This window comes from Asterias rubens, chromosome 9, assembly GCF_902459465.1.
Source record: "Asterias rubens chromosome 9, eAstRub1.3, whole genome shotgun sequence".
Classification (NCBI taxonomy): Eukaryota; Metazoa; Echinodermata; class Asteroidea; order Forcipulatida; family Asteriidae; genus Asterias; species Asterias rubens.
In genome coordinates this window covers 436194-460944 of record NC_047070.1, presented here as the reverse complement: position 1 = coordinate 460944, position 24751 = coordinate 436194, and the positions used below count along the sequence as shown (strand labels likewise).

General features: G+C 38.5%; 1 protein-coding gene across 1 annotated transcript; it reads right to left on the bottom strand.

The window, feature by feature from the left end:
- Positions 1–22314: 22314 nt before the first annotated feature.
- Positions 22315–24427, bottom strand: LOC117294652 (anaphase-promoting complex subunit cdh1-like). Its single transcript, XM_033777157.1, has 2 exons — positions 24360–24427; positions 22315–22657 (listed from the first exon to the last, which is right to left on the bottom strand). Exons 1-2 carry the CDS (start codon positions 24425–24427, stop codon positions 22315–22317), a joined length of 411 nt encoding a protein of 136 aa, XP_033633048.1.
- Positions 24428–24751: the final 324 nt, after the last annotated feature.

Here is a 24751-nt window from a genome sequence, read left to right as displayed (position 1 = left end):
AGCTCTATCTATGCTCGCTATCTACAGGACATGCATTAATCAGGTTTGGGTTCCTCGATCATCAATATGATCCCTATAAACCGTGCCGCTTCGTCGCTATGTACCCGGACTGCATTCTCGCTGAAGCTCATGTGCCGCATAGGGGACAAACAAATCGAAGAGTTCGCTCATCTTAAAAGCGTCGTGTATGAGAATTACACCAGGCGGAAAGTCCTATTTCTGTAAAAGGTTACTCAAATCATTTACACGTACCTAATAAAGCCAAATAACCCACAGACTTTCCCCAGTGGAATGGGTTCTCCATACCCAGCTTTCTGCGGGAACAAAGTATTGCCTTTTGAGTTACTGCAGTATATACAACTTTTGTATTGTATACTGCAGTTTTTCACCTTCTTTGTTTGCTGTTGTTAAGACTGATCTTAAGACTAATCCAGTTGTTTATAGTTTATAAAGAAGTTTCCTTTTGTTGAATTATACTCTTGAATGCTCTTAATAAATGGTTTATAATGTGAGCTGTTGTTGTAGGCCTAAGATGCAAATGGCCCATTGTTGGAATCCCTGGTTGGTATGTCCCGTTGGGTATATTATTAGCTATTGTAATGGGTTGTGCACTGAGCTGTATACAACCAAATGAATTCGGTATGTGTGTTGGGATTTGCGTTGCGAGGTGCTGAGAAGAACTCTGCTTGGGTGTGAACCAGCGGACAGCTAGGCCAGCGTTGAGGCTGTGTCGTGTCAGCCCGTCTTGCACGGTTAGAGGTCCGGCGGGTGTTTTGAGGCCCATCAGCAACGCAGGGAATCATGCAGGGAATATCCGACTCGAACCCAAGGCATTGTGAGTAACTTAACCTTAATTTTACTTCGATTTAACAAGGCTACGGCAGTTCATCCAATGCCTTTTTGCTCGTATATACATTCATCGTGTTTGCAAATAGAGGCGCAACGTGCAAACCATTGCACTTATAGAGACAAAGTTTAAAGACCTGCTTGAACGAAAATGTCAAGTCGTGAACTTTGCTGAATATCCGACTCGAACCCAAGGCATTGTGAGTAACTTAACCTTAATTTTACTTCGATTTAACAAGGCTACGGCAGTTCATCCAATGCCTTTTTGCTCGTATATACATTCATCGTGTTTGCAAATAGAGGCGCAACGTGCAAACCATTGCACTTATAGAGACAAAGTTTAAAGACCTGCTTGAACGAAAATGTCAAGTCGTGAACTTTGCTGAATTCCACTTAAATTTTTTTCGATAAATAAGGAAATCGAGTCATATGATTATAAATAGGTTTCAATTGTGCAATCATTTTGTATGCCCTTGTCCAGAGCTTTTCTGCGAGATTGGCGAAAAGCCCCGTTACGTAATCACTCTCAAAACGTCATAAGTAGATAAAGCCGCTTTGTTGCCGCGTGGATGTGTAACAAAGCAAACTCCCACAAATGACGTCAGCGGCATTGTCCTTTGACGCCCGCTCTCAACGGCAGAAGTGTTTTTAGTTTTTCAAAAAACCTTTAGGTAGGGGCCTGATTTTTTAATCGATAATTACGAAAAGTTCAGAAGTGTACACATATCAAAATTACATTAAAATGGTGAACAAGTACATTATAAACAAGTAAAAATACCAATTCTGTTGAAAACATTCCGCTCAGGTAGCTGTTTAAGCATCTTGCCTATACCAGAGAATAGTTTGGATGGTTCTCAGACAATGCAATCTTTGTGCTAACAACTTGAATGGTCTTTACTTCAACTTTGTTTGAAGCCCGAGTTAATCGACTCTATATTGAACCATTGCTCAAATAGTCAAAATTAAAGGCAGGCAAATCCAAAAGGCTATTTTAGACTTGGAAACACGTCTAATATTGTGTGATAGGCAGTAAACAAGTAAGTAATTACAATACGTATATTTTTTTTTGTGGTAACACCAAGTGTTTCTTATGGTGGTGCCGCAAACCAAAAATTAATTATTAACTTACCATGCAATGACTCAAGTCCAAGTACATTTATATAATTTCTTCATTTGCGTAACTTTCTGTGCAATGACTCGAAATATCGTTCATATGAACAAATTAACACAATGGTGATTATTAACATTCTTTTTCGATAGTGGTCTACGGCGCAACTTATGATGGAAAATGTCATGGAGCTCATAAAAAACATAAACTAAAGCATTAACTTCATGTTGAAGACAACCGTCATCAATAACATATATTAAGTTTCAATTTCGACATGTCCAATATTTACGTCAATTTAATTGAAAATCCTCTTTATATCAGTCAGAACAATTTTACTGCTGTCTGGGCACTTTCTTGGGGTGTAGAAAATATCGCCTAATAGATACGTGTTTGCTGAACGATTTTATTGAAGCAGCCAGTCACAAACAATATATAACTTATCTGGCTAGCAGTCTGTGCTTAGCAGAATTGGAAGCTTACAAACACACCTGATAAACCCGCACTGGTCATGAAATGAAGCCATCATATAGGCATTGATAAATGCTTATTGTTCTCGAGTGTTCCACTACACAAGGCGAGTCCTTTTCTGGATGTCTCCCCCATTCATAATGTAGTCTTCTTTGTAGGGAAGATATTTTTTCGACCATTATTTTGTTTTGTTTTTCAGTATGAATGGATTTTAAGTTGATGGGGGGGGGGGAGCACACCTAGTTTTGTTTAACAGCTACTTACATGGTGTACGTAAAGGGTTGTTAACCCTTTGTCCATATTATGTACGCGCCCGCCTTGACCCGTAGCACCCACCTCCCCCGCACACTCCCATCCTTCATCCATACTCCAAAGGCCGGATACTGTGAGGTCACTTTGAAATTCCCTACTACTATCTTTTGTTTATTGTCTTATAATATATCACAAAAGGTTTGTGAAAAATATTATATCTCTCTTTAAGATATATTTTTTATTATCTTGTCGACTAATTCTTAGTTAAACACATGGCGTGTCACAAACACAGTATGTTGCCTCCTCTTTGATTTTGGTGTTTGATGGTTCACGTTTGTGTGTAAGGTGGGACGTGAACCAACGGTGAGAGGCGTTTCAGAGCAGCTGAGATTTCTAGCGCAACCCGGAATGTTGTAGGTGTGTCTGTCTCTTTACCCAGTGCACGTGTTTAATCCAGTCCAACCCTATATCTAAAGTTTATCAGTTAGCGTTCTAAATGAGCTTGTACCTTTCCAGTGTAGTGCAATCGACCATCTTGGAAACACTGTACTTCACTGAGTGTTGAAGTTTGCCACCATTACGAGGTTAAGTACCACGTGGCAATAAAATAAAAATTCTCCGAAGACAAATCGCTAACGCATGGTTAAATAGTTCGGAGGAAATAAGGGGCAAACACATTGCCAACCCAAAATCGCTCGATGCTAACTTATAACCTGTTTGGCTTAGTTGACGGCCCGGGAGTGGGCGAATCCTCGGCTATCTAGAACTTTCGCGCGTCTCCTATTTTCAGTGTCCATACCGTCATTGATTTCAGATCGTAGAGCTGTACGGCAGACGACGAAAGTGTAATGGCATCACTAGACAATGAGTGCATGACCCTTTTTTGAACGTGTGGAACAGTGCAGATGCCTCATGATGGTCACCATCAAACATGAACATTGATGCGCCGTAAAACTATAAAGAACTGAGGGGCGTGGCTTGAATGTTGCCGGGGGTCGATGAGAACAGACTTATTCACAATGTGTACAATATATATACAGGTATCTATAATATAACCTTACTTATAAAGCGCTTTTCACAAAAGCGATACAACAAACTGTTTGTTTGCTGGTTTTAAAATATTATTGATCAAAAGTGTAAACATTTAAACAGCCCCTGTCCAACTTGTAATCCTTGTGTATAATGTTTAATTTTTAAATGAATAGACCCGTGTATGTGCCTTATAAAGCCGGTCCTTTCCCATGACCGAAATTGTAACAAAGTTGTTACCAACGTTGTATGCGGCCAGAAAACCGTTTATTGAACAGACAATAACAACACATTAAGACTACATATACTACAGAAAGGAGATACCAGAGGTGAGAAATCTAACACTGTAGATGGAATAACTATGATCTCTTTTAAGATGTCATAGTTATTCCATCTACAATGTATTTAAAAATACATTGCTTTGTAAACTTTAAAACCACTATATATATATATATATTTATTTGCTTATTTATTCTTAATGTGACGTTAGGAGTCGACATCTAATAGTCGTACTTTCGGAGTAAATTTGAATAGACCTTTTCAAATACACGCATACTATACCGACCTATTTGTTTTCCGCAAAACCGGTCTTGGCTGAAGTTCGTAACACTCTGTAGTTTTCAATTTAAAACTATACAATAATGATGCTCCCGCACCAGATACCTTGCGCAAGTGACGTCATTTATTTAACTAGAGCGCCCTCTGCTGGCGAGCAAAAGGAGGTTGTTCATTGGCTGATTCTGTGCGCCGCGCGTACGAAGCTGGTGATTGGATGAGTGATTTCGAGTAATATGAGAACTGATGTTTGAATAAACATTATTTTGTAAAAGTGTTTTTTTTTAACGCTAGGTTTGATGTTTAGACAATTACCTTGGACCAAAACTGGTTTGGTTTATATGGAATTATCTGTAAGCCTACAATGAACTCGCTAATTAATATCTAAATCCGACTCCTCCTCGGATAGTCTCTCAAACAAGCCGTTATAATGAAAGCGGGTCTCAATAGAGATAAAGCAATCATGAATTGGATATATGAAACAATGCCATCAAATCGTAAAGCTCCAGAATAATAATCATGAAAACCTAATACGACCACCCCTTCCCAAGCGACCAGGGAGTGATCCTTACTGGCGTCAGTTACTGATAAACAGACGAATTGACTTACATGGCGACCAGGCTAAGATTTCAAGATGTTATTGTCTAAGATTGGTTTGCTGAAACTGGACAGTCACAGCTGAAGACAATCAAGAAGGTTTTGTTGAATCCAGAAGGGAGGTAGGGTAATCACTGGTGAAAACTGTCCACTTTACGTCAAGAAATCTTCTCTAAAGAATAGTTTATCTTCCCCAGGCCCGATTGTGTTTCAATTTTTAACGTGATGGTTAAATCCTCTTACAGTTCACTCACCCACTCGAAATTTAAACTTCACCCAAATCACTTTATGCGAATTACTAAGAGTGATAAGTTTTCATGATTGATATTATAAGCTCTGAAAATTTGCTTCTCAGTATCACGGAAAAACAACTAGAATGACTCAAATATTTTTTTATGAAATCAAACAATTAATAATTACAAATTCAAAGACAATTTCGTTTTGTCACGATAACAATAATTTGTTACAGCATTAATGAAACAAAATTTAGCTTGGGACAAGAATGTTTAATTCCGTGACAACCTCATTTTTCTACTACGCCCGAATTTGTGCGACTATTAAAGGCTAAACTTGCTTCTTAAAAAAAACCTTAAATATATTGTATTAAACCCAAGTTGAACAATTGACCCGTTATTGGTTTGTAAAGCTTTCCTCTTAGTTGCAACCTCGACGTTCAACACTCCCAAATTATGTGAGAGTTCGTTTTGTCTGGCTGCTTTGTTGCACCATTGTGCTATAGCAAAGCTACATTCAACAAAATAACATCAATGTAGTGTCTCAGTCAAATTGTTTCTAATTTTTCAAAACCCAGAGGTCGGGTGTTCAGGCTACATTGAGGGCTCGGGCTACATTTAGGTGGCGCACAGTCGGGCCACAGTTTTTGATGGATAATTACAGAAACAAATTAGAAGTGTAAAAGTATCAAAACAAGAATAAGATAAACAAACAAAACAAGTTGTGATGCATTATTACCATTAGAAGTTTTTCTCGCTCAAGTAGGACTAGCTATTTTAAAATGCAAGACTTTGGCCCTTTTCTGAAATCCGTTATTACCTGGAAAAACCTCAATAAAAGTTAAATAATTGAATATTTGTCGCAGCTGTATTATCTTCTGTACTCAAGTTCCCATACCAAGTGTAAGGTTCCATTTTGTCTGGCGAGTCTCTGAAAAGTCATCATAAGCTTATTGAATTCGAGACAGTGTTCATAAAAAACAAAATGAACTCATACAAAGAAATGAAATGAAAATTTAATAAAATGGGTGGCAAATCAAATTAGTGTTTGTTCATTGATTTTCCCCTTCTATTTTTGCTTAGTCTGCCGCTTTTAAGTTTACACAGGCGAGTGTCTTTTTATTGTTATCATTTTTGTATTTGTTAGTTATAATTTTTTTTCCTCTCTTAAAGGTCTGACGAACTAGACATATCAATTTTTCTGTTCAGGAAACTTGATAAATTTGATCATAAAATGATTCCTTCCGAATGTTGACTTTTTGTTCTTGGATTCCCCCCCCCCGAGAGATCTTGCGTTTCTTAAGGCCGGAAAACCATAATGGTCACTAACATCGACCCTAAAAAAATATCCTCAACCCTGAAATGAAATAACCGGATAGCCTACCCACTCCCGATCCCTCCCCTTTTTCTCTTTTCTCCTTTCCTATTTCAATTAAACCTTGCCTCTAGTTGTAGTAAAAGAGAAGACTTTCCCCCAGTGGAATGTCTCGGTCTCTCAGACTCCGTTGAACAAGCAAAGAGGTAAATTTGAGAAGAGAACAAATATCATTCTTTGTGTGTGGATATCTAGATCCAAATGGCATGTGCCGAAACGGTACTGCCGGGCAAGACTACTGAACTTCAGTGTGGTCGCACATTACTTCAGACCTCGATTTAATTAATGTATTGGGTTGCAAGTAATTCATGGTAGTGTCTGACATTTAAATGGTTTACCTGAGAAGTTAAATAATAATATGAATACCCATGTCCAGATCATCAATTAAATATATTAGTGACATTTCTAACCGATTGGGAATCCATAATTGGGCGGCCTGTAATACGATTATAACAACTGTCGTTAAAGGCACTAGATAGTGCAAACTCGTCATTTTTCGTGACAAAACTGCCATCGGGGTTTACAATGAATCGAAGGTTACCACATGCAGAGGGCTCGCGGGGTGTATAGTACACGTGAATCTAAGAATTTAAATGACTTCTTTGTGCCCTTTTATATTAATCTTACAAAAAGAATCTACTTTTCTTTTGTTATTTTTTTTATAGCATATCTGACATTTCAACAGGTTTATGATTCAATAGTTTATTTGTTTTCGGAGGTCATTGTACGGAACAGTCCAAAGGCACTCCGGACGGCGGGAATTGCGAACCCTTTAAAACACCCACGTGTTATACGAGTCCAACTTATAAGCAGCTTCAATTACCAGCAAAGTTGACTTTATATCAATTTACGGGGAAATCTTTGAAACAAACACTTCAGATCAACAAGAAAAATGCAACCCGATCAGGACGGTTTTAGAGTACTTTTTGTACCGCTGTTTTGACTATTACCGTCCATTTGGGTTTGCGACTTATAATATCGTTCCTCCACCAAACCTGTATCTCCTGTCTGAAAAGAGCTCAAGTATTTTGACGGCAACTATTTTTAACAGGGTATGAATATCACAATAGGAAACAAATCTGATGTTGCATCTTGCTTTTGTGTTTTAAAAAAAGGAGAATAGAATAAGCTCCAATGTTGAATGTAACAATGGCTGGATGGGTGCAGGGAATGAACACAAAGGCGAGATAGTACATATTTCATGATGGGTGAACTTTTAGAGCTTCAGGAACTGTAGCTGTATTTCGGGGCTGGGAGTGAGCTGCACTTCACTATCCAATGCCAGATTCATTCCAAACCAAATATTGTATCTAGAGCTAGAGTGGCTTTCACCGTTGACATGGACATGGCTGACTCAGCATAGCTCGTCTATACTGGAAATGTTTGTATGTCAATCGATGCTCTGATCATGTGCAAAAGGAATGATAATAACAAAGCGCCACCATCATGCCAGGTTGTTTGAATAAGAAGTTTCGACTTCTTAGTACGTAGTTTTCTTTCATATTTTAATATTAAAATGCGGGAACCAATTTCGACCATGTTACTGATTTGATGTTCAGTAATGATCATGGAGTTATCCATAACAAATCGATTAGTTTTAAATTGAAAGCTCACCGATTATGAAGTATTTGGACTGAAGCAAGCAACAAATTTCTTTGATCTCTTTAAAAGACATTAGTTAAAGAAATGAAATCTCTCAACTCAAAAGTAATCATATATACTGAATCATTCATTGAGTGTGAACAAAAGAGTGCAAATAAAATGACAGCTACATTAAGGCTGCAGTGTGTTTTGTTATAACCTCTTCAAATGCACCCCTTTTAATGCCCCCCACACTTCTCTCGTTCTACATCTCTCTATGATGTTTGGATATAATATACCCACGAACTGTAGAGATGTACTAACCATTTCTGCAGGATTTAATGAGGCATGTTAGACTACGAGATGGCTAAAACATTTCCATGCCGTCTTCTCAAAATGAGTTCATTTGTCTGCTCTGGAATACGCTAGACGGATCCGCAAACATTGTCACGATGCAATCAAACTGAAAACATTAGTAGAGTAGAATACAAGATTAAGGTTTTGAACATTGCGGAAAATATTATCAACTTTTAATAGGCTTAGCTTCTGCCGAATGGGCAAACATGTCTGTAACAACAATGAAATACTGAAAGTCTGAGTCAGTGAATACAATAAGCTGCACGGAAGTGACTCTGATATCATTGCCCATTCACGAATTCTCATTTCTTAATTTCGCATCAGCCTCATATAGAAATGTTGCCTTCGGCAGGGACTGCCATGCAGAAATACATGCATAGAGAATAAGTAGTGCAGTGAACATTCGCCAAAGCGCGTAGCCCCCTTTATTTTGCACATCAACAACACATTGGGAATATGAGACAAAGTTTTAGTGATGACTCTTTAAAGAAAAAGCCTACTTGTCTCAAATATAATGTAATGGTAGTGATATTATAACCATTCTACTATCTTATTTCGTCTGAGGTGCCCCCGTTCATTAGAAATCAATATATCAAGTGTGTCGACAAATTTGAATCTTTACAGCCCAACTTAAATTCTTTGAAATGAAGAGGTTGTAATCTCCTGAAGCTGATATATTAGATTTTATCTTCAAGTTCCGGTAGTGCCATGAATTAATTGTGGTAAGCTCTCAGATTAGATCTAGCGAGGAAAGTGGAAACTCTGTGCGAAAAAAAAATGCAATGTCAGGTAAAACTAATGAAGGAAACATAGGCCTAATGCTTACTTCAACACAAAAGGGGAAATTCAGATTGGTCTTCGTGAAAATCCATCATAATATTACTAGCATGTTAACTATCGAAAACAAGGCTAATCAAAATACATTAGTTTAGAATGGGACTTGCACATGAAAAGTGATATTCTGAAAGGAGAAATTATTGCAATATATAAGCGGACAACATTGGTAATTCAGAGACATTTTTTTGTGAGTCATGATAATTCGTAGGATACATCCAACATTGAACGTTTAAGCTCAATTGGTTCTGGCTGTTTTCTAAATTTAAAAGTTTATTGTTGTAAATTGTTAGCGGTATAGAGTTTAAACACTAGTTATTTATATTGTTTGTCAAGAGCACTCCTCATGTTGTCTTATTTTGTTAACCTCAATTGAATCATGTGATATCACAATGGCAGGCTCCATCTAAATTTCTATGCTGTCAATTCATTGGGAGGCATTCTTTGTGTATACACAAATAATTTTTAGTGCATTGACTTTAAATTAAATTTGTGTTCCACACAAATGGAAATTAAGTGAAAATTGATGACGCGGCAAGCTAACATACAATAGATGCCGCAATTCTCTGACTTTTATCTTGTGAGGCATCTCCTTAAGAAGTGAGTCATCTCCCTCGCGTATAACACGAAACTAGGAGATCGCTGATGAAGTGAAAAGACTGGAGAAACCGCTGTCGAGATCGGTGTCTTTAAAGGCACTGGATACCTTCTGAACTTGTCAAAGATCAGTACTGTGACTTGGTGTATCCAAACATGCATACAATACTAAACCTGTGACAATTTGTGATGAATTGTTAATTGAAGTTGCAAAAAACAATGACAGAAAAAACGTCCCTTTTTCACAAAAATGTGGGTTTTCAGACGCCTTAGAAGGGTTGAGGCCTGTAGTCTTTTTCATATCAAAATGTTTGTGAGAAATAACCTTTTTCTCAAAAACTACCTTGCTTAATGAGTAGCCGTTTTTTACAATGTGTTTCAACTGCAGCCTCTCTGTTGCTCGTTTCAAATAAGTCTTATTCTACTATAACATTATTTGTGAGTAATAATACAAATAATGTACCCAGTGTCTTTAAAATCTTATTCACGTGTTAAATCAGGAGGTTCTAAGATTAAACCGAGATATGGTCATGGTCTGCGTCACACGAGTCGAAATGTGAATCCATCGCCGGTTGGTTCGGGTTCTTAATACACGCTACTCGGAGAACATATTCCTTGTGAATTGACTGAGAGTGACACACATGTATCCCAGGGCAGCACCGAGGGAGGGGAGAGGGTGACGGGGTTTATAATGGACGGACAAGTTAAAGTCACTCCTCCCCTGTCTCGTGAGAATCGATGACTCTGATTGCAAAGAGAACACTCTGGGGACGGGAGACAAGGTTGACAGCTGGATTTCAAACTTGACCTTGCCGATGGTGAGAATGAATACACACAGGAATAACTTGGCAGACGAAATCGAACTGACTTGACCAAAATAAAAAGAGTGAAATCGAAGAGTAATTAGGAGATATAGGTTGTTCGGTTGCAGTTGTAGATAAAAAGGGTAGCCGGCTCCTCAGCCTAAACAGTGCTTTGTGTCGGGGAATTGAATAAGGACCAATTCATGAAACAAGATTCCTATGTTGGTATTCTCTTCAAAATCAGTGTTATATTGAACAGATTTGTTGGTTCAACTATCTGCCAGACGAGCTGCTGAGTTATGAACTTATTGCAGCCTCAGCAGTTTGCTTGTTGGTGTGTTTGTTTGTTTGTTTGTTTGTTTGTTTGTTTGTTTGTTTGTTTGTTTGTTTGTTTGTTTGTTTGTTTGAATGTTTTCGGTAGGCCACGCGGGAGGGAGTTCCTAGTGTATTTACGTCATGATGTTGATAAATACTTTAACAATCTGCTCTGTGGCACCAGTGCTGGCATATTGCACAGGTGGTAACACGGCTGGTATAATATCTTAGCTCTGTTACCACCTGTGCAAGATTCATCCCGGGAAACTAAATTTAAATGATACTCCACGTGGTTGTGTGGTTGCCAAAATGCTGCACACCACATTGGAATACAAGATGGCTGATGTAATGCAATGAGTGATTTAAAGTTAGTTGAGGTTTACAGTAGCACCATGTGGACGTCTCTTTTAGTAATGGTTCTTAAAGCATGGTTGTTGACAACTCAATGTTTCAATCATTATGCTCTGATCATCTTCAGGAGAAAATGCAAACTCAACTTTTCCTAGTCACTGTGCCAGCAGTGTCAAACGTCAGAAAAGTTACCATCTTCTCAAACCTAGCGTTGTCATATCTATCTGTCATATCTCTAGACGACTATTTGCCGCGAAAAATTGTTTTTTAAGTGTTTGAATGTACTGTGACGTAAAAAAATAAAAAAATAAAAAAATAAGAATTACGCGCCTTTAGTTAGGAATTACTGAAATGGGATTATGGATAGCTCATGTTATATATCACAATTTTCCTAAATTATAAATGATTGTACAAAGGATTTAAGCCGAGCATTGTGATCAGACCAATAAAGCGGATAATAACCTCAAACCATCGGCTCCATTTAATTCTGGATCATCTCCTCCCGGGGGTATCTCCCCCCCCCCCCCAGTGAGACACTCCTCATTTAAGGCTTCTATTTTAGATTGAACTGGCAGGGAAGGTCGTCGGCGTACGAAGGATTCCATTAGTAGGTCGAATCAACGGGGAGTGGCGCTGTAGAAAAGCCGCAGCCAGTCCGTGAAGACACGCTCTAAGAAGTCTTTAACGAGATGTAGAATCACCTCAGAATGATGTCACGATCTCTTTGCCGTGATGTGACATTAGACAATGCCAAAGGGGTGAGAGAGGAACACTTGGGTAAGAGATAAGGTGAAGGGGAGTGCAGGCAAAGCTCATTCTGACTAGAGCAGTTGAATCAAGATAATGTACGCCGTAGAAAAAGTCTTGTCGAAAAAATGTTTTTTAATTGAGCCAGTGCAACTCGTTTTCGATGTATCATCATGCTTCTGAGCGAGAGTAGCTTGGTTTACTTATTTTATTTGTCCCGTCAAGAATTGTTTGGTCCTTTTGTGGTGTGATGTCCTTGCGCCCTTCCTCGGATTGGTTACTCGTACTTGCATGCTCCCATTCACTCATATTGCATGTTCACCGTGCCAATAATTCTGATGTTCTCCATGCTGGTCTAAGTTCGCTGTTCTCGTCATCTTTTATTTGTCTGTATCTTTCTTGGGCTAAGCCAATGTGTCTTGCTTTTTGTTTCCACGTTAGTTGGTTTGCTTTGTTGTGGTTTAAGGACTCTAATAATAATAGAGTATAACAATTGGTTAGCTTAAATGAAGATAAGTTGCAGTTTTTTTAATAATTTTGGAGAGGCTGACAACATTGGTTAATAGCTTGACTCAAACAGGGTACGGTGGATGAATAAAGTCTCGGTGTCTTCTTGAATCAAGATGGCAATAATATATTTCTCCTCTTATTAGACCGCCCTTTCCCATCACACCCATCCACAAACCCTTTACCCCACAAACCCTTTACCCCACAAACCCTTTACCCCACAACCCCTTCACCCCACAAACCCTTTACCCCACAACCCCTTCACCCCACAAACCCTTTACCCCACAAACCCTTTACCCCACAAACCCTTTACCCCACAAACCCTTTACCCCACAACCCTTTACCCCACAACCCCTTTACCCCACAACCCCTTCACGCAGTTTCCATGATTTTGTTTTCTTCTTATCTCCTTTCTAGCGTGCAAACTGTACGTGACCGTGTATGAAGAACGTGATCAAAGTTACACACTCGGCTGCAATTCCAGCCGCCCCTTCAAAGTTCACAACGTTCGAACCCCTCCTCCTTCTCATATTGATTGTCACGCCCACTACTATAGAGGAAGTGTCGTCAATACCACACAATTAGCCATGTTACACTTAGTACGCCATTCATGCCTTACTTTTTGGCTCTTTTCTACTAATAGCTACTCTTGTAACACGAACCATGTAACCCAATCCACTGTGCAGCATCTTCAATCACAAGCTATGAATTCTCTGGTTTTGATGAAGTGTTTTTCTACCGTCAGACTTGGTCGTCTGCTCTGGTGTTCCTTCGAAACATTTAACCGGGTCCAATGTGGCACATCCAGACTATAACAATATCCATTGCGCAATCTTGTTTAAGGGAATCCTTTTGAAAGGTTTTGCAAAGCTGATGTGAATTTGAGCCAATGCTTTTAGCTTTGGAGTTATCTCCAACTTGTATAATCTTTTATCGCGTATACTTATCAATATTTCTTCACTTTTTGTCTTGTTACTACTTAACATCTTACACAATCTATGTACATGTATCTACATCCCGTGTCTACATACCCTTTTCATCTGTCCATGTTATTGGTTTATAACCCATTAGTCCCGCTATCCAACTGTCATATCGGCTCTTCTGTCAACAACCTCGAATCACCCATAAGCTGTCAGCCATTTAAAGGGAAGGTACACTTTTGGTAATCGTCAAAGACAAGTCTTCTCACTTGTTGTATCCAAACATATATGCATAAAATAACAAACCTGTGAAAATTTGAGCTAAATTGAGCCAAGTTGCGAGAAAATGATGAGAGAAAAAACACACTTGTTGGGACGAATTTGTGTGCTTTCAGATGGGAATAAAAGACTTCCAGTGAGAAGTCTTTTATTATTTGAGTGAGAAATTACCTCTTTCTCAAAATGTATGCTACTTTAGAGGGAGCCGTTTCTCACAGCTCCCTAATGCTTGTTAACTACACATTGGGTTTGTCTGAGAAGTAAAGTCATTCAGATCATTGTCGATAGAAACACATTAAAACTACCCCGTGAAAAACTTGGAATCGAAATGACCCGTTTCGGAAACTGACCCAGAAACAGATCAAGCATGACCACCTACCCAGATTCGGTACATTGGTAGCGGGCATTGTGAAAGTGTGTCTGTCCTCTTTATTGCCTAATCACTATTCGCTCACCACGAGTAAACAACCCCATAGTTTTGGACGAGACTTAATGCTGCGCCGAGAATTGACGTTATTTTGTGTATAGCAGTGGCCTGACTGTTATCAGCATATAGAAGCATTGATGTGTGTGGTACCTAGACGTGCCCAGCTACATTGCATTCTCAGTTGGAATAAAGGGTTGTACCAGTAAACAGATAGATCTTTTACATTTGATTTGGCATATACCATCATAATCGGAATCCAACAGCTTTGAGGTGTTCAGTTTCTTATGGTGTCGTATTGTGTACTGCTGAGAGATAACTCTAATGTTGGGCTATCGCATTGAGTTTCTCAATATGTTATTTAATATTGTCATGTTCAGAAATGAAATATGAAAGAATTGCCACCTAAGCGAGGACACATAATTCATATCTCGCTCGTGAAATAAAATCATCGCCATAAAGAGGCTTCTAGAATGAAGGAACGGGTTAGGCTCGAGGGGACGACTTTAGGATGGACGAGATGCCATCTGGTGTACTATATGTGGATCCATTGGGGATTACCATAATCAGATTACAATGTAAAGGTTTAAGGACGACTTGTCCATCCCTGTGTTAAGTCAAGGCCCAAAAGAGGCACATCACTTTCTGATGTAGATGATGTGGTTTGAAAAACATTTCATTTCTACTGTAATGTTTCAAAAACGCATCATTGACTCATGAACTGTGTCAGCTAAGCCGGCGAAACCGGTCGAGTTGAGAAATAACATAATTTACTGGCATTCCTAGGTCCACTTCTGGGCTAGTATGACCCTGATTCCGTGTCAAAATGACCCCCAGAATATGTAATTACTGATACATAATCCGACCTAAATCCCGTTTTTAAACCGATATCCGGTTCTTCTTAACCTGAACATTGGTCAGGTTTCAGATTCTGACACAGGAGTGTTGTAGGATGTGGGTCAAATTATTAAAGGAACATGTTGCATTAGATTGGACGAGTTGGTCTTTGAAAGCGCTTGAAACCGTTTGTAGAAAGGAATTTTAAAAGAAGAGTATAATGATCCACAAAAATGTCACTCGATATTGCCCGTTAAATGTCACTCGATATTGCCCGTTTGTATTTTTACGACGCGAACTAACACGGTCGTCATTTTATGGGGTAAAATGTTTGACTCCACAAAATGGCCGACCGTGTTTCTTCGCGTCGTAAAAGGAAAATCGTGCATTTTCGAGGCATTTGTGTATAGGTTATTATATTCTACTTTAAAATTATCTATCTAACCATTTGCATTTCCTAAAAAACGGTTTCAAATGCTTTTCAACGACCAACTCGTCCGATTCAAGGCATTGTGTTCCTAAACAAATTTTTCCTCCGACGTTCAACGGTATCAAACCGTAAACTTACAACTCGTTATTATGTTTTATGATAATGACCATCTTTGATTTTGTTACTTATAAAAGATGATTATGTACAAGCCCGCAAAGCACAACCTGCTGCTCTCTTGTCAACCTCCCCAGCACAAGTTACGTTTCTGTTTATATATGGTTACATTGCGTTCCTTTATACTTTCGGGCTGACGTGAGCACTAAATAAAATTGTAATCGAATAATTTACAATCACACAGCGACGCAAAACGATAAATTGGTCGTTTCATGACATATTTGAATTGAGTCTGGAGTCTCAGTTTATCCAATGTTTCTTTCCAAAATTTCTTGAGTAATTGTCAATTTTATGAAGAACTGCAACAAAGCGAGAGAAGCTGCCTGCTCCCCAAGGGTGTAATGTGACTAGATTCTAACATTATTACTCCGAAAAATACAGTTACTTTAAAAAGAACAGTTCAACTCCGACAAATTAAACAAAAATGTCCTCCTCGAGCCGAGCAATGAAGTCGGTGTCGAATTCCACCACATCAACAATTCAAGGAACAGATGAAATCGCCGTCTGAGAGAAAGATTTACTCGTTCAAATTGAAAACGAATTGGCATGGTCTTAAAAGATTTTAAACTGTCAAAATGGGATGAATATTTAGAATGTGTGTATCAAATGTCGGTCATGATCACAATGCAAGCTGGAAAGTGAACGTTGTTCTCAGCAAAGAACTTCAATTGATGCCGCAATGACCCACTTGAGGATTTTTAGGAGATAATATTCTTCGCAATTTCTTACGTTTTTTATCATTACTTTCGTTACAAATGGCAGTCCATGACGCATAATTTGAGATCATTTTGGTCAGCACGATCGATGGTTACTTTCATACATTGGCCCAACATAAAACCTCTGTCATTGAAACTAAAAAATAATGTAGGTGTACTACTCTACATGTCAATAACCGTACACAAAACGTACTGGTTTGATGACCCCGTGTAGTAATAATATTACAAAAGAGAAAGAGGTTTTTTTCACCCAAACATTTGAATCTGTCCCAGACATCTGAAAAAAAAACAAAAAACAATCATAACCCATGAAACAAGTTTTTTTTCTTCAGGTGGTCTCAAAAACGAGACCACCTTTTGAAATGAAATTTGCTCATAATGTAAGTTTCATTGTCATAATTATTTATAATAAGTTTAAAACAATCGAAAGGTTCTATAACCAAAGGTATAGTTTGTTTAAAAAAAAGTTTACGCTATTTTAAAGGCAGTGGACCCTATTGCTAATTACTAAAAACTTATTATTTGCACAAAACATAACTTGGTAACGATTAGTGGGGAGAGGTTGATAGAATAAAACATTGTGAGAAACGGCTCCCTCTGAAGTGACGTAGTTGTCAAGAATGAAGTAAATTTTCATCGAATTTGATTTCGAGACCTCAGATTTAGAGTTTGAGGTCTCGAAATCAAGCATCTGAAAGCGCACAACTTCGTGTGACCAGTGTGTTTTTTCTTTCATTATTATCTCGTAATTTCGTTGACAGATTGAGCTAAAGTTTTCACAGGTTTGTTATTTTATGCAGTTGTTGAGATATAGCAAGTGAGAAGGCTGGTCTTTGACATTATCACCAACAGTGTCCAGTGCCTTTAAATACGATGCAGTTCTCTAACACATTGAGCTGGTTTTTATAACAGGACCCCAGAAATGTCTAAGGGGTATCAACTATCGGCTGTAGATTGGCCGTGGTGTATTCAATATCACTCTGCCGGAGATTGGACCCCAGTTTCACGTCTTCACACTACGTGAAGGGGACTCATTATTCATGAGTCTAATATAGTACAGAACTACAACAAACAAAAAGCACACTCAAGTCTTAACAAGTGATTGAAATGGTGCCATGAGTTTGACTTTATGTTCGACTTATTCGGAATACCAGTTTTGACTTCGGCGTTGCCATTTTGTTCCGTCTACCAACCTGAAACCTTTAGTTTTCTAAAATTGCCGCCAGAGCTTAAGACGGAGGCTAAAAGTGATGCTGCTCATATGACGTCAGACTTTTTTTATTGAGTTTGTATCCGTAGTAAAAAAGAGAACACTTTAAAATAATAGTTTTTTTGCAAACTGTGAAGGATAGTTCAATTTCAAATGTCATATATCTGTTTTAGTATAATAATAAATAGGGTAGGTGGCCTTAGCTTTCGATCCAAACTGGACCTTCTTCAGAGGCAAGGTATTTTAATATAATACTTATAGGCCTATTATGAATGACATGGGAAATGTTCGGCCGTTGGGTATTCGCTGCAATAATAAATACGTGAATATTCATGCTGCGTAGGTTCAGTGCATGCACGATCGCTTACGCGCGCACACATACATGTACAGTCAAGTACATGTCCGCCGGACGGTTTTTGCATAGCACCGGACACGATTGCATATGCAGGGTAGTCCGGAGCGGACAGTATTGCATGTCGGACACAATTGCATCTGACACCGGGTTAATTTATGCCAGTTTATTAGCTTAACTATATCTGTATTATTTCTTTTTGGTTGATCTACCATTTGACAATTGGTTGACCAATGCTGTAAACAAATGATACTGGCAGAGGTATGTCACGCCTTGTGTTGAGGTGTGTGGCGTGGTCTAGCTAGGGATAATAATTAATTAAACATTTTCTACGATGTGGTTAAAATAATGACATAATAAATCATGTTAGCCCGATTTTGTGTCTCGTTTTAGGTATTATGACAGCACTGCCGATATCAAAAAGAAGAAAGAATAATCAATGGTACGAAGTCTCATGAAATTATTATTATTATTATTATTTTTTTTACTTTTCTAAATGAACTTTTTACTATTTTTTCTAAATATTTACAATTAAAGTAATGTTATTGTCTGGGTCGACACAATTTGTGTGGTTACCTGACAGAGATATCAAAGACGTGCCAGGACCAATAAAGTACCTTTCAATTTTCAACAATTTACGCGTTTGTTTTACGGAGACCCCTTGCAATTATAATTTGTTTTTACCACCGTACGGAAGACAACTCTACCTCAAGCGTTTTTAATAAAACCGCTGTGTCAATATGGCATTGAAGAAATGGTATCCAGATCGACTATTAAAAAAGGATCCACAATTCTACAAGTTATGCCACAGTACTCGTTAAAATAAAAAAAACATGCAAGTGTTTCTGGCTAGCAATTGAAACCAATTGTCGTAAAGGGCACACACGGGTACTAATATATTAATAGTTACGTACCGACTAACAGTAAATCGTTTTTGTCATGCACTGAGTAGAGTCTTTGTTGTGTTTGTAAAGAGACATTTTCGAGTAATTTCAATCCCGCAAAAATGACCTGGTTGTTGATCTGGATCGATCGTCTTGGCTCTTTTAAAGGTTGAGCAGCTCACCAAAACATCCAGGGTTAAACATCCAGGGGCTTTACAAGGGTCAAGTCTCATCATTGACTGTTTTCTTCAAAACGTCTGTGAAACAAGGAGCAGAAGAAATTCAGGTCGTTTAAACATCTCCCGAGGAATAATGTTTTCCATCCCATAGCCATAACATCTGGAGAGAATCTAATATTTGTTTTCTATCAGAAAGCAAGGTCTATCTGCTTGTTTTGGCAATCGATTTCATCTCAAGTGATTGCAAATATTTTGACTCCTACTTAGCGAGCTGACCAGTGTGTGTTGTTCCAATGATTCTTTATACAGGGACGGGAGTTTGACTCCTGGCTGTAGGTTACCTGCTAAACGTGCGTTGTAGGGTCTTCGTACAGGAGGTGGGGAGCAGCTCCTGTAAATTCGGCCTCGTAGTGGTGCTGCTCTCTCTTTAATACTCTTGGCAGTTTCCCAGTTATAACTCGCCATGTTACCGGTGAACTATTTTAGTTTTACCACGCGTATATAGGCTATATTAAAGGTTAGGATACCGTTTGGTAATCACTCTTAAAATTAATGGCTTTAACAAGTACATCATGCTATTGGAGAAATGGTTACATTGAAGTACTGTGTTTATGAAAAACTATATCACTTTTAATCCCCTTCAATTAGAATCTGAGAAGTGTTACTATAGTAACGCTTCTGAGATAATACGTATTCAAAATAGGGGAGTGCTATTGGAGAAATGGTTACATTGAAGTACTGTGTTTATGAAAAACTATATCACTTTTAATCCCCTTCAATTAGAATCTAAGAAGTGTTACTACAGTAACGCTTCTGAGATAATACGTATTCAAAATAGGGGAGTGGGGTCTTCCAAGTCCTATATCTCCCTCACAACTCACGGAAGGCTTATTTGAGATGATAATATAAACCCAACGCTGTAATCATTGAACTTTCCGATTGAAGCTAACCAGCCTCCCCCTATCCCCCTCCCCCCTCTCCCCCTCCCCCTCTCCCCTCTCCCCGTCCCCCCTCTCCCCCTCTCCCCGTCCCCCCTCCCCCCCTCTTCTGATATCTACCATTCCTGTACTATGTATGGGAGAGTTCAGCAAATAACCCATGCTCACCCGTTTCATACAGATTGATATTGATGCCGACCTCAGCACACAGCGCATTTGATTAAATTACTTTCCTGGTAAATAATGGAATATTAGAATCGATGTCTGCATTACATGTAGGCCTAAGCGTCCATTCCAAATATTTAGAAAAATCACCAATTGCTGTTCTGATGATCCCTTGTTTTTCAATGTTTTGCGTTTGACTCTGGGTGTCTGCTAGCTAGACCTTCCTCCATGGTCCAAGTAACTTACTTCTCGGATGAAAAAAGAGCCATTTGTAATCGTACAGTGAAGATCGTATAACGTGCATACGTTGTAATTAGTTTTTTGCCAATGCTCTCGAAAGTGTCGAGTCAGTCAGGACCGAAGCAGATTGGAGGGGGCGGTGGATGTGGGTAACTCGGGAAACTCTAAACCTAGAGTCGATCTGGTAGGGTAGGCGTGACTCCATTAACCTCGATTTATCCTGTTAAAGCCACATCGCTGCGTCTCTTCTTTAGAAATAGTTATGCCAACATACACCGGAAGCCAACATAATAACTTGCATGAGTACTTGGGGAACTGTCAGAACATTGAGGTAGAAATTGGTCAGAACAAAGCTTGGATCGGCTGTGGAGTTATCCATTTTAAGGTTTGGTTCCCAGTTAGTGGTTACGGTTAAACAACATTAAACGTGAGACAGGTACCATTCTATGTAGGATTTGAAACTTAGCGTGGTGGGGGTATAATCAGGTAAGTATTGCGGTAGCACCATGTGTAAATCTCGTTTGAGTAGTGTTGATTCTGAAAACTACCAGGGGTCGACAACTCAACGTTTCGATCAGTATGCTTTGAATGTCTTCAAGAGAAGTTATACACCAGGCGGCGTTCTTTTCAGTCAACCCTTGTGTCAATATGGTGACGTGATTTGTATGAAAGAATGACTGGACGGTGTTATAATATTGATCAGCCATGAGCGCATCATTGCACAAACCACAAGTCTATCCGCCTGAACCTGTCAGCGCATTCGACTGTAAACATGAATGCATCTAAAAAGTAGAAGAAAAAACAACCTGTTAGAAAAACATGCTTTAAAAAAAAGCACATACATACCGAGTGAGGATGTTTAGGGCCGCATCCATTACAACGTGACTAATGCATAACAATCACAAGGCGTTTTATTCGAGCTGAAGTGATGGTCTGCATTGTACGTGAACGGGCGGCCCTTTTCAAGATGCCGCTAATATTAAAGAAAGTTACTAGAAAAACTCGGCCCCCTCCCCTCCAAAATTAATATTGGATGGGTGTATTTACATCGACATCTTAGATCCAGCTGACTTCCATCCATGCTTCTATATGATAAAGACTCAACCTAATCAAATTCAATGCCGGGCATTGACTTCGGAGAAACGCCGATAATTTATCCCCAGTCATTACAGGGGTTTACTGTCGTGCTTGTTTGATATGAAAACGAGTATTGTATTTAAAGCGGCTTTAGCTCGAGAATACATTAAACAAATTATGAATTTTTGAAATTCAAGTCTGGTCATAGTAATATTTATAAAAAGCAGACCATATCGGTGGAATGACCCTCTGTAATAATTTGGAATATAGCTTGTGCCTTAATCAAACCCCAAAACAATAAAACTGTTCAATCTAAACACGGTGCAAGTTAAGACCTTTTTCATTATGCAGTTGTATTTCTAATGACTGTTTTAGGAGTCAGCGAAGTTGCCCATTCCTGAGGTGTGCAGCCTATGGCAGTTTTAATCACCATTTGGTCGTGGAGCTAATTTAAATCATTCCTGAATCGCGCCCATTTCCAACATATCTCCATGGTTGCCTATCAGGCTTTCATCGGTTTAATCAATACACAAGGGCAAAACACAAAAAACTCTAGTCACGTTCATATTCATTGAAAATGAATATAGAAGTAATGTATTTGAGGAGGAGTGTACTCCTTTGGCACTCCATGAAAGACTAGAGAAAAGTCCTTTCTCTATGGTGAGGGTAAAAGCCTCCAATACGCATCTAAGACGTCTCTAAGATGCCTAGCATATTGACAGATTATCATTACCATACTCGGCGAATGTTAACTGTCGCTCTGTGTCGTGTCTTTGTCTTAATGCCTAAGAGTAACTTGCTGAATGGGAATCGATTATCAATGTTTGGATGATTGCTCTTTACTCACTCTCAGAGTTTGATAACAATTTGCGGGTGGAATTAAATGACTGAATTGTGGTTGTTTGTCTTAGAGAGAGATGGTCGTCGTCTGTTGTTAATGTTGTGGATATTGCTGCTGCTGAAGTTGTGTTGTCGTAGTCCTGTTTGTTGGTGCAGTGGTCGTTGTCTTTGTTGTTTTTGTGATAGTTACCATGTTTGCTATTGTTGCAGTGTTGATGGTACATAGAGCTACCAGTAAACTGCTACGCGTGATGGAACTAATGTCATTGATGCGGTTAGTGTCATTGTTGGCATTGAGGTTGTCATTGTCTTTTCTGCTACCGCTGTAAGTTTCGCTTTCACTGTCACTTTCATTGGCGTTGTCGTTGTCGTTGATGATGTTATTGTCGCAATTGTTATAGCTGTTACTGTTGCTGCCGTTGTCGATATCGCTGTCGCTGTCAATGTCAATGTCAATGAAAATGTCGTTGTCCCTGTCTCTGTCGACGTTGTTTATGTTATTGTTGCAATTGTTTTAGCTGTCGCTGTCGTTGTCGCATCCGCTGTCGCTGTCAATGTCGTTGTCTCTGTCTCTGTTGATGTTATTGTTGCAACTGTTTCAGCTGCTGCTGTATTGCTGTTGTTGCTGTCGTAGGCCTACAACATATATTGCCATTATAGAGCTACCGGTAAACTGCTCTAAAGGAACTATTGTTATTGATGCGGTTGTTGTCTTTATTATTATTATTATTATTATTATTATTATTATTATTATTATTATTTTATTAATTAACATTTATTTCATCGTTGTCCATTCATCTTACAATACATAGATTAACATTACATTCAGTTACACAATAACATGTTTATGATAAAGTAGGCTATTACAATGTATACGCAATATAAATAATAGATTAATAACAATTTTATATGTAATAAGCGGTAGGACAACAATTAGGTTCAGGTGAAGGCGTGGCTTTTGTTCCTTAACCTATGGACAGACGAACACAAAAATAACAGCACCAGCACATATTGTACAGACAATAGACTTGACAGACAAACACAACAACGGCTAATGTAAGGTGTGTTGAAAGATAACATAACCTAGACAATGCAGGAACAGTCATAATCTATGAATATCCATCAAGTAGTTGCTTTTTCAAATTTCTTGTAAAGACAGGTAGAGTAATTGATTTTTTAATTGAGTTACTCAGACCATTCCAGTCTTTATATGTTGTATTGTCTTTGAACAATTTTTTTAGACGGAAATTGTCGCTGACATATTAGTGTGTGAGCTTTCTACTGGAAGTTTTTTTTTATTGACAATGATGATTCTAGTTTAAGGTGTTCTGTACTTGTTGTTTCAATATGAACGATATGGACACACATCCAGGCGGACACCCAATTTGTTGCGCATGCAGTCAGACGTCTCATTATTAGAAAGCAATATTATTTCATACACCATATCACTCCAGACTAATTCTTCGTTCCGGAAATCAAGAGATCTACAACCGTACGGACAATCGCTGCATATAAAGGACCAGCAGACATGACGGCGAGGAAAGGATGCCACACTAAATTCAATCTGAAATCGGTGTTGTGTACACGTGTTTCTAGCTAGACCAGGTGTGTTTGAGGTGCGATTGGCACTGTGGGATCGATATTGACATCAACATGTTATTTTATTATTATTATTATTTTATTCGCCATAACAGTACAAAACAAAATACATTGACAACATTATACCCCAAGATGGGCAAGTGACAACGAAAGCAAATACATACTATGATCCGTAGATCTGTTGCCCCACATCTGGGGTACACAATAAAATTAATATAGATTTAACATAATATAGTACACAAAGCAATAATAAAAGCAGAAAATTAAAAACCAATAGAAAATGCTAAATATATATTAAGAATAAAAAATAAATTAAATTAAAAATAAATAAATAAGTAAAAATAACAGATGGGGTAAGGATAAACAATAAAGGGAAATAAATAAATAAATAAATGTCGGCATGTATAGCGTCATGTACATGATACTCTAAAAGAAATGGAGCTAGGCTCTAACCATAGGGCAAGGACTTGCTCTGTGCTCGAACCAATGCTGAACATTTCTATTATACAAGTCTGTAACTTTAACATCATCAAAACCTACTCCTTGATGTAGACGTAAGTTACTGGAAAGGGCTGAGTATGACATGATGTACTGAAAGACAGACTCATGTCTGAAGTAGAGTAGTCATACTATGTACCCATCAGTCGTTACCTTGTTATTAGGCTTGGCCATGTTCATATATCGAAAGAAATGTTGAATATTGGCTGGCGATATTCCCGCCTCGCGGCTTTGCCCATGATTAGTTAAACGTCAATATCAATATCAATATTTCATAATGTCACTACAATAGAATGCCATGAATCATGTTTCTTAGTATACATTTGACATGAGTGTCGGCATGTTAAAACATAATGACCAAAAGAGAGCACATGGCTGTTCTTCTTATGGGAATCGTCTTGAGGCTTAACACTTGGCACGTATAGATAATTAAG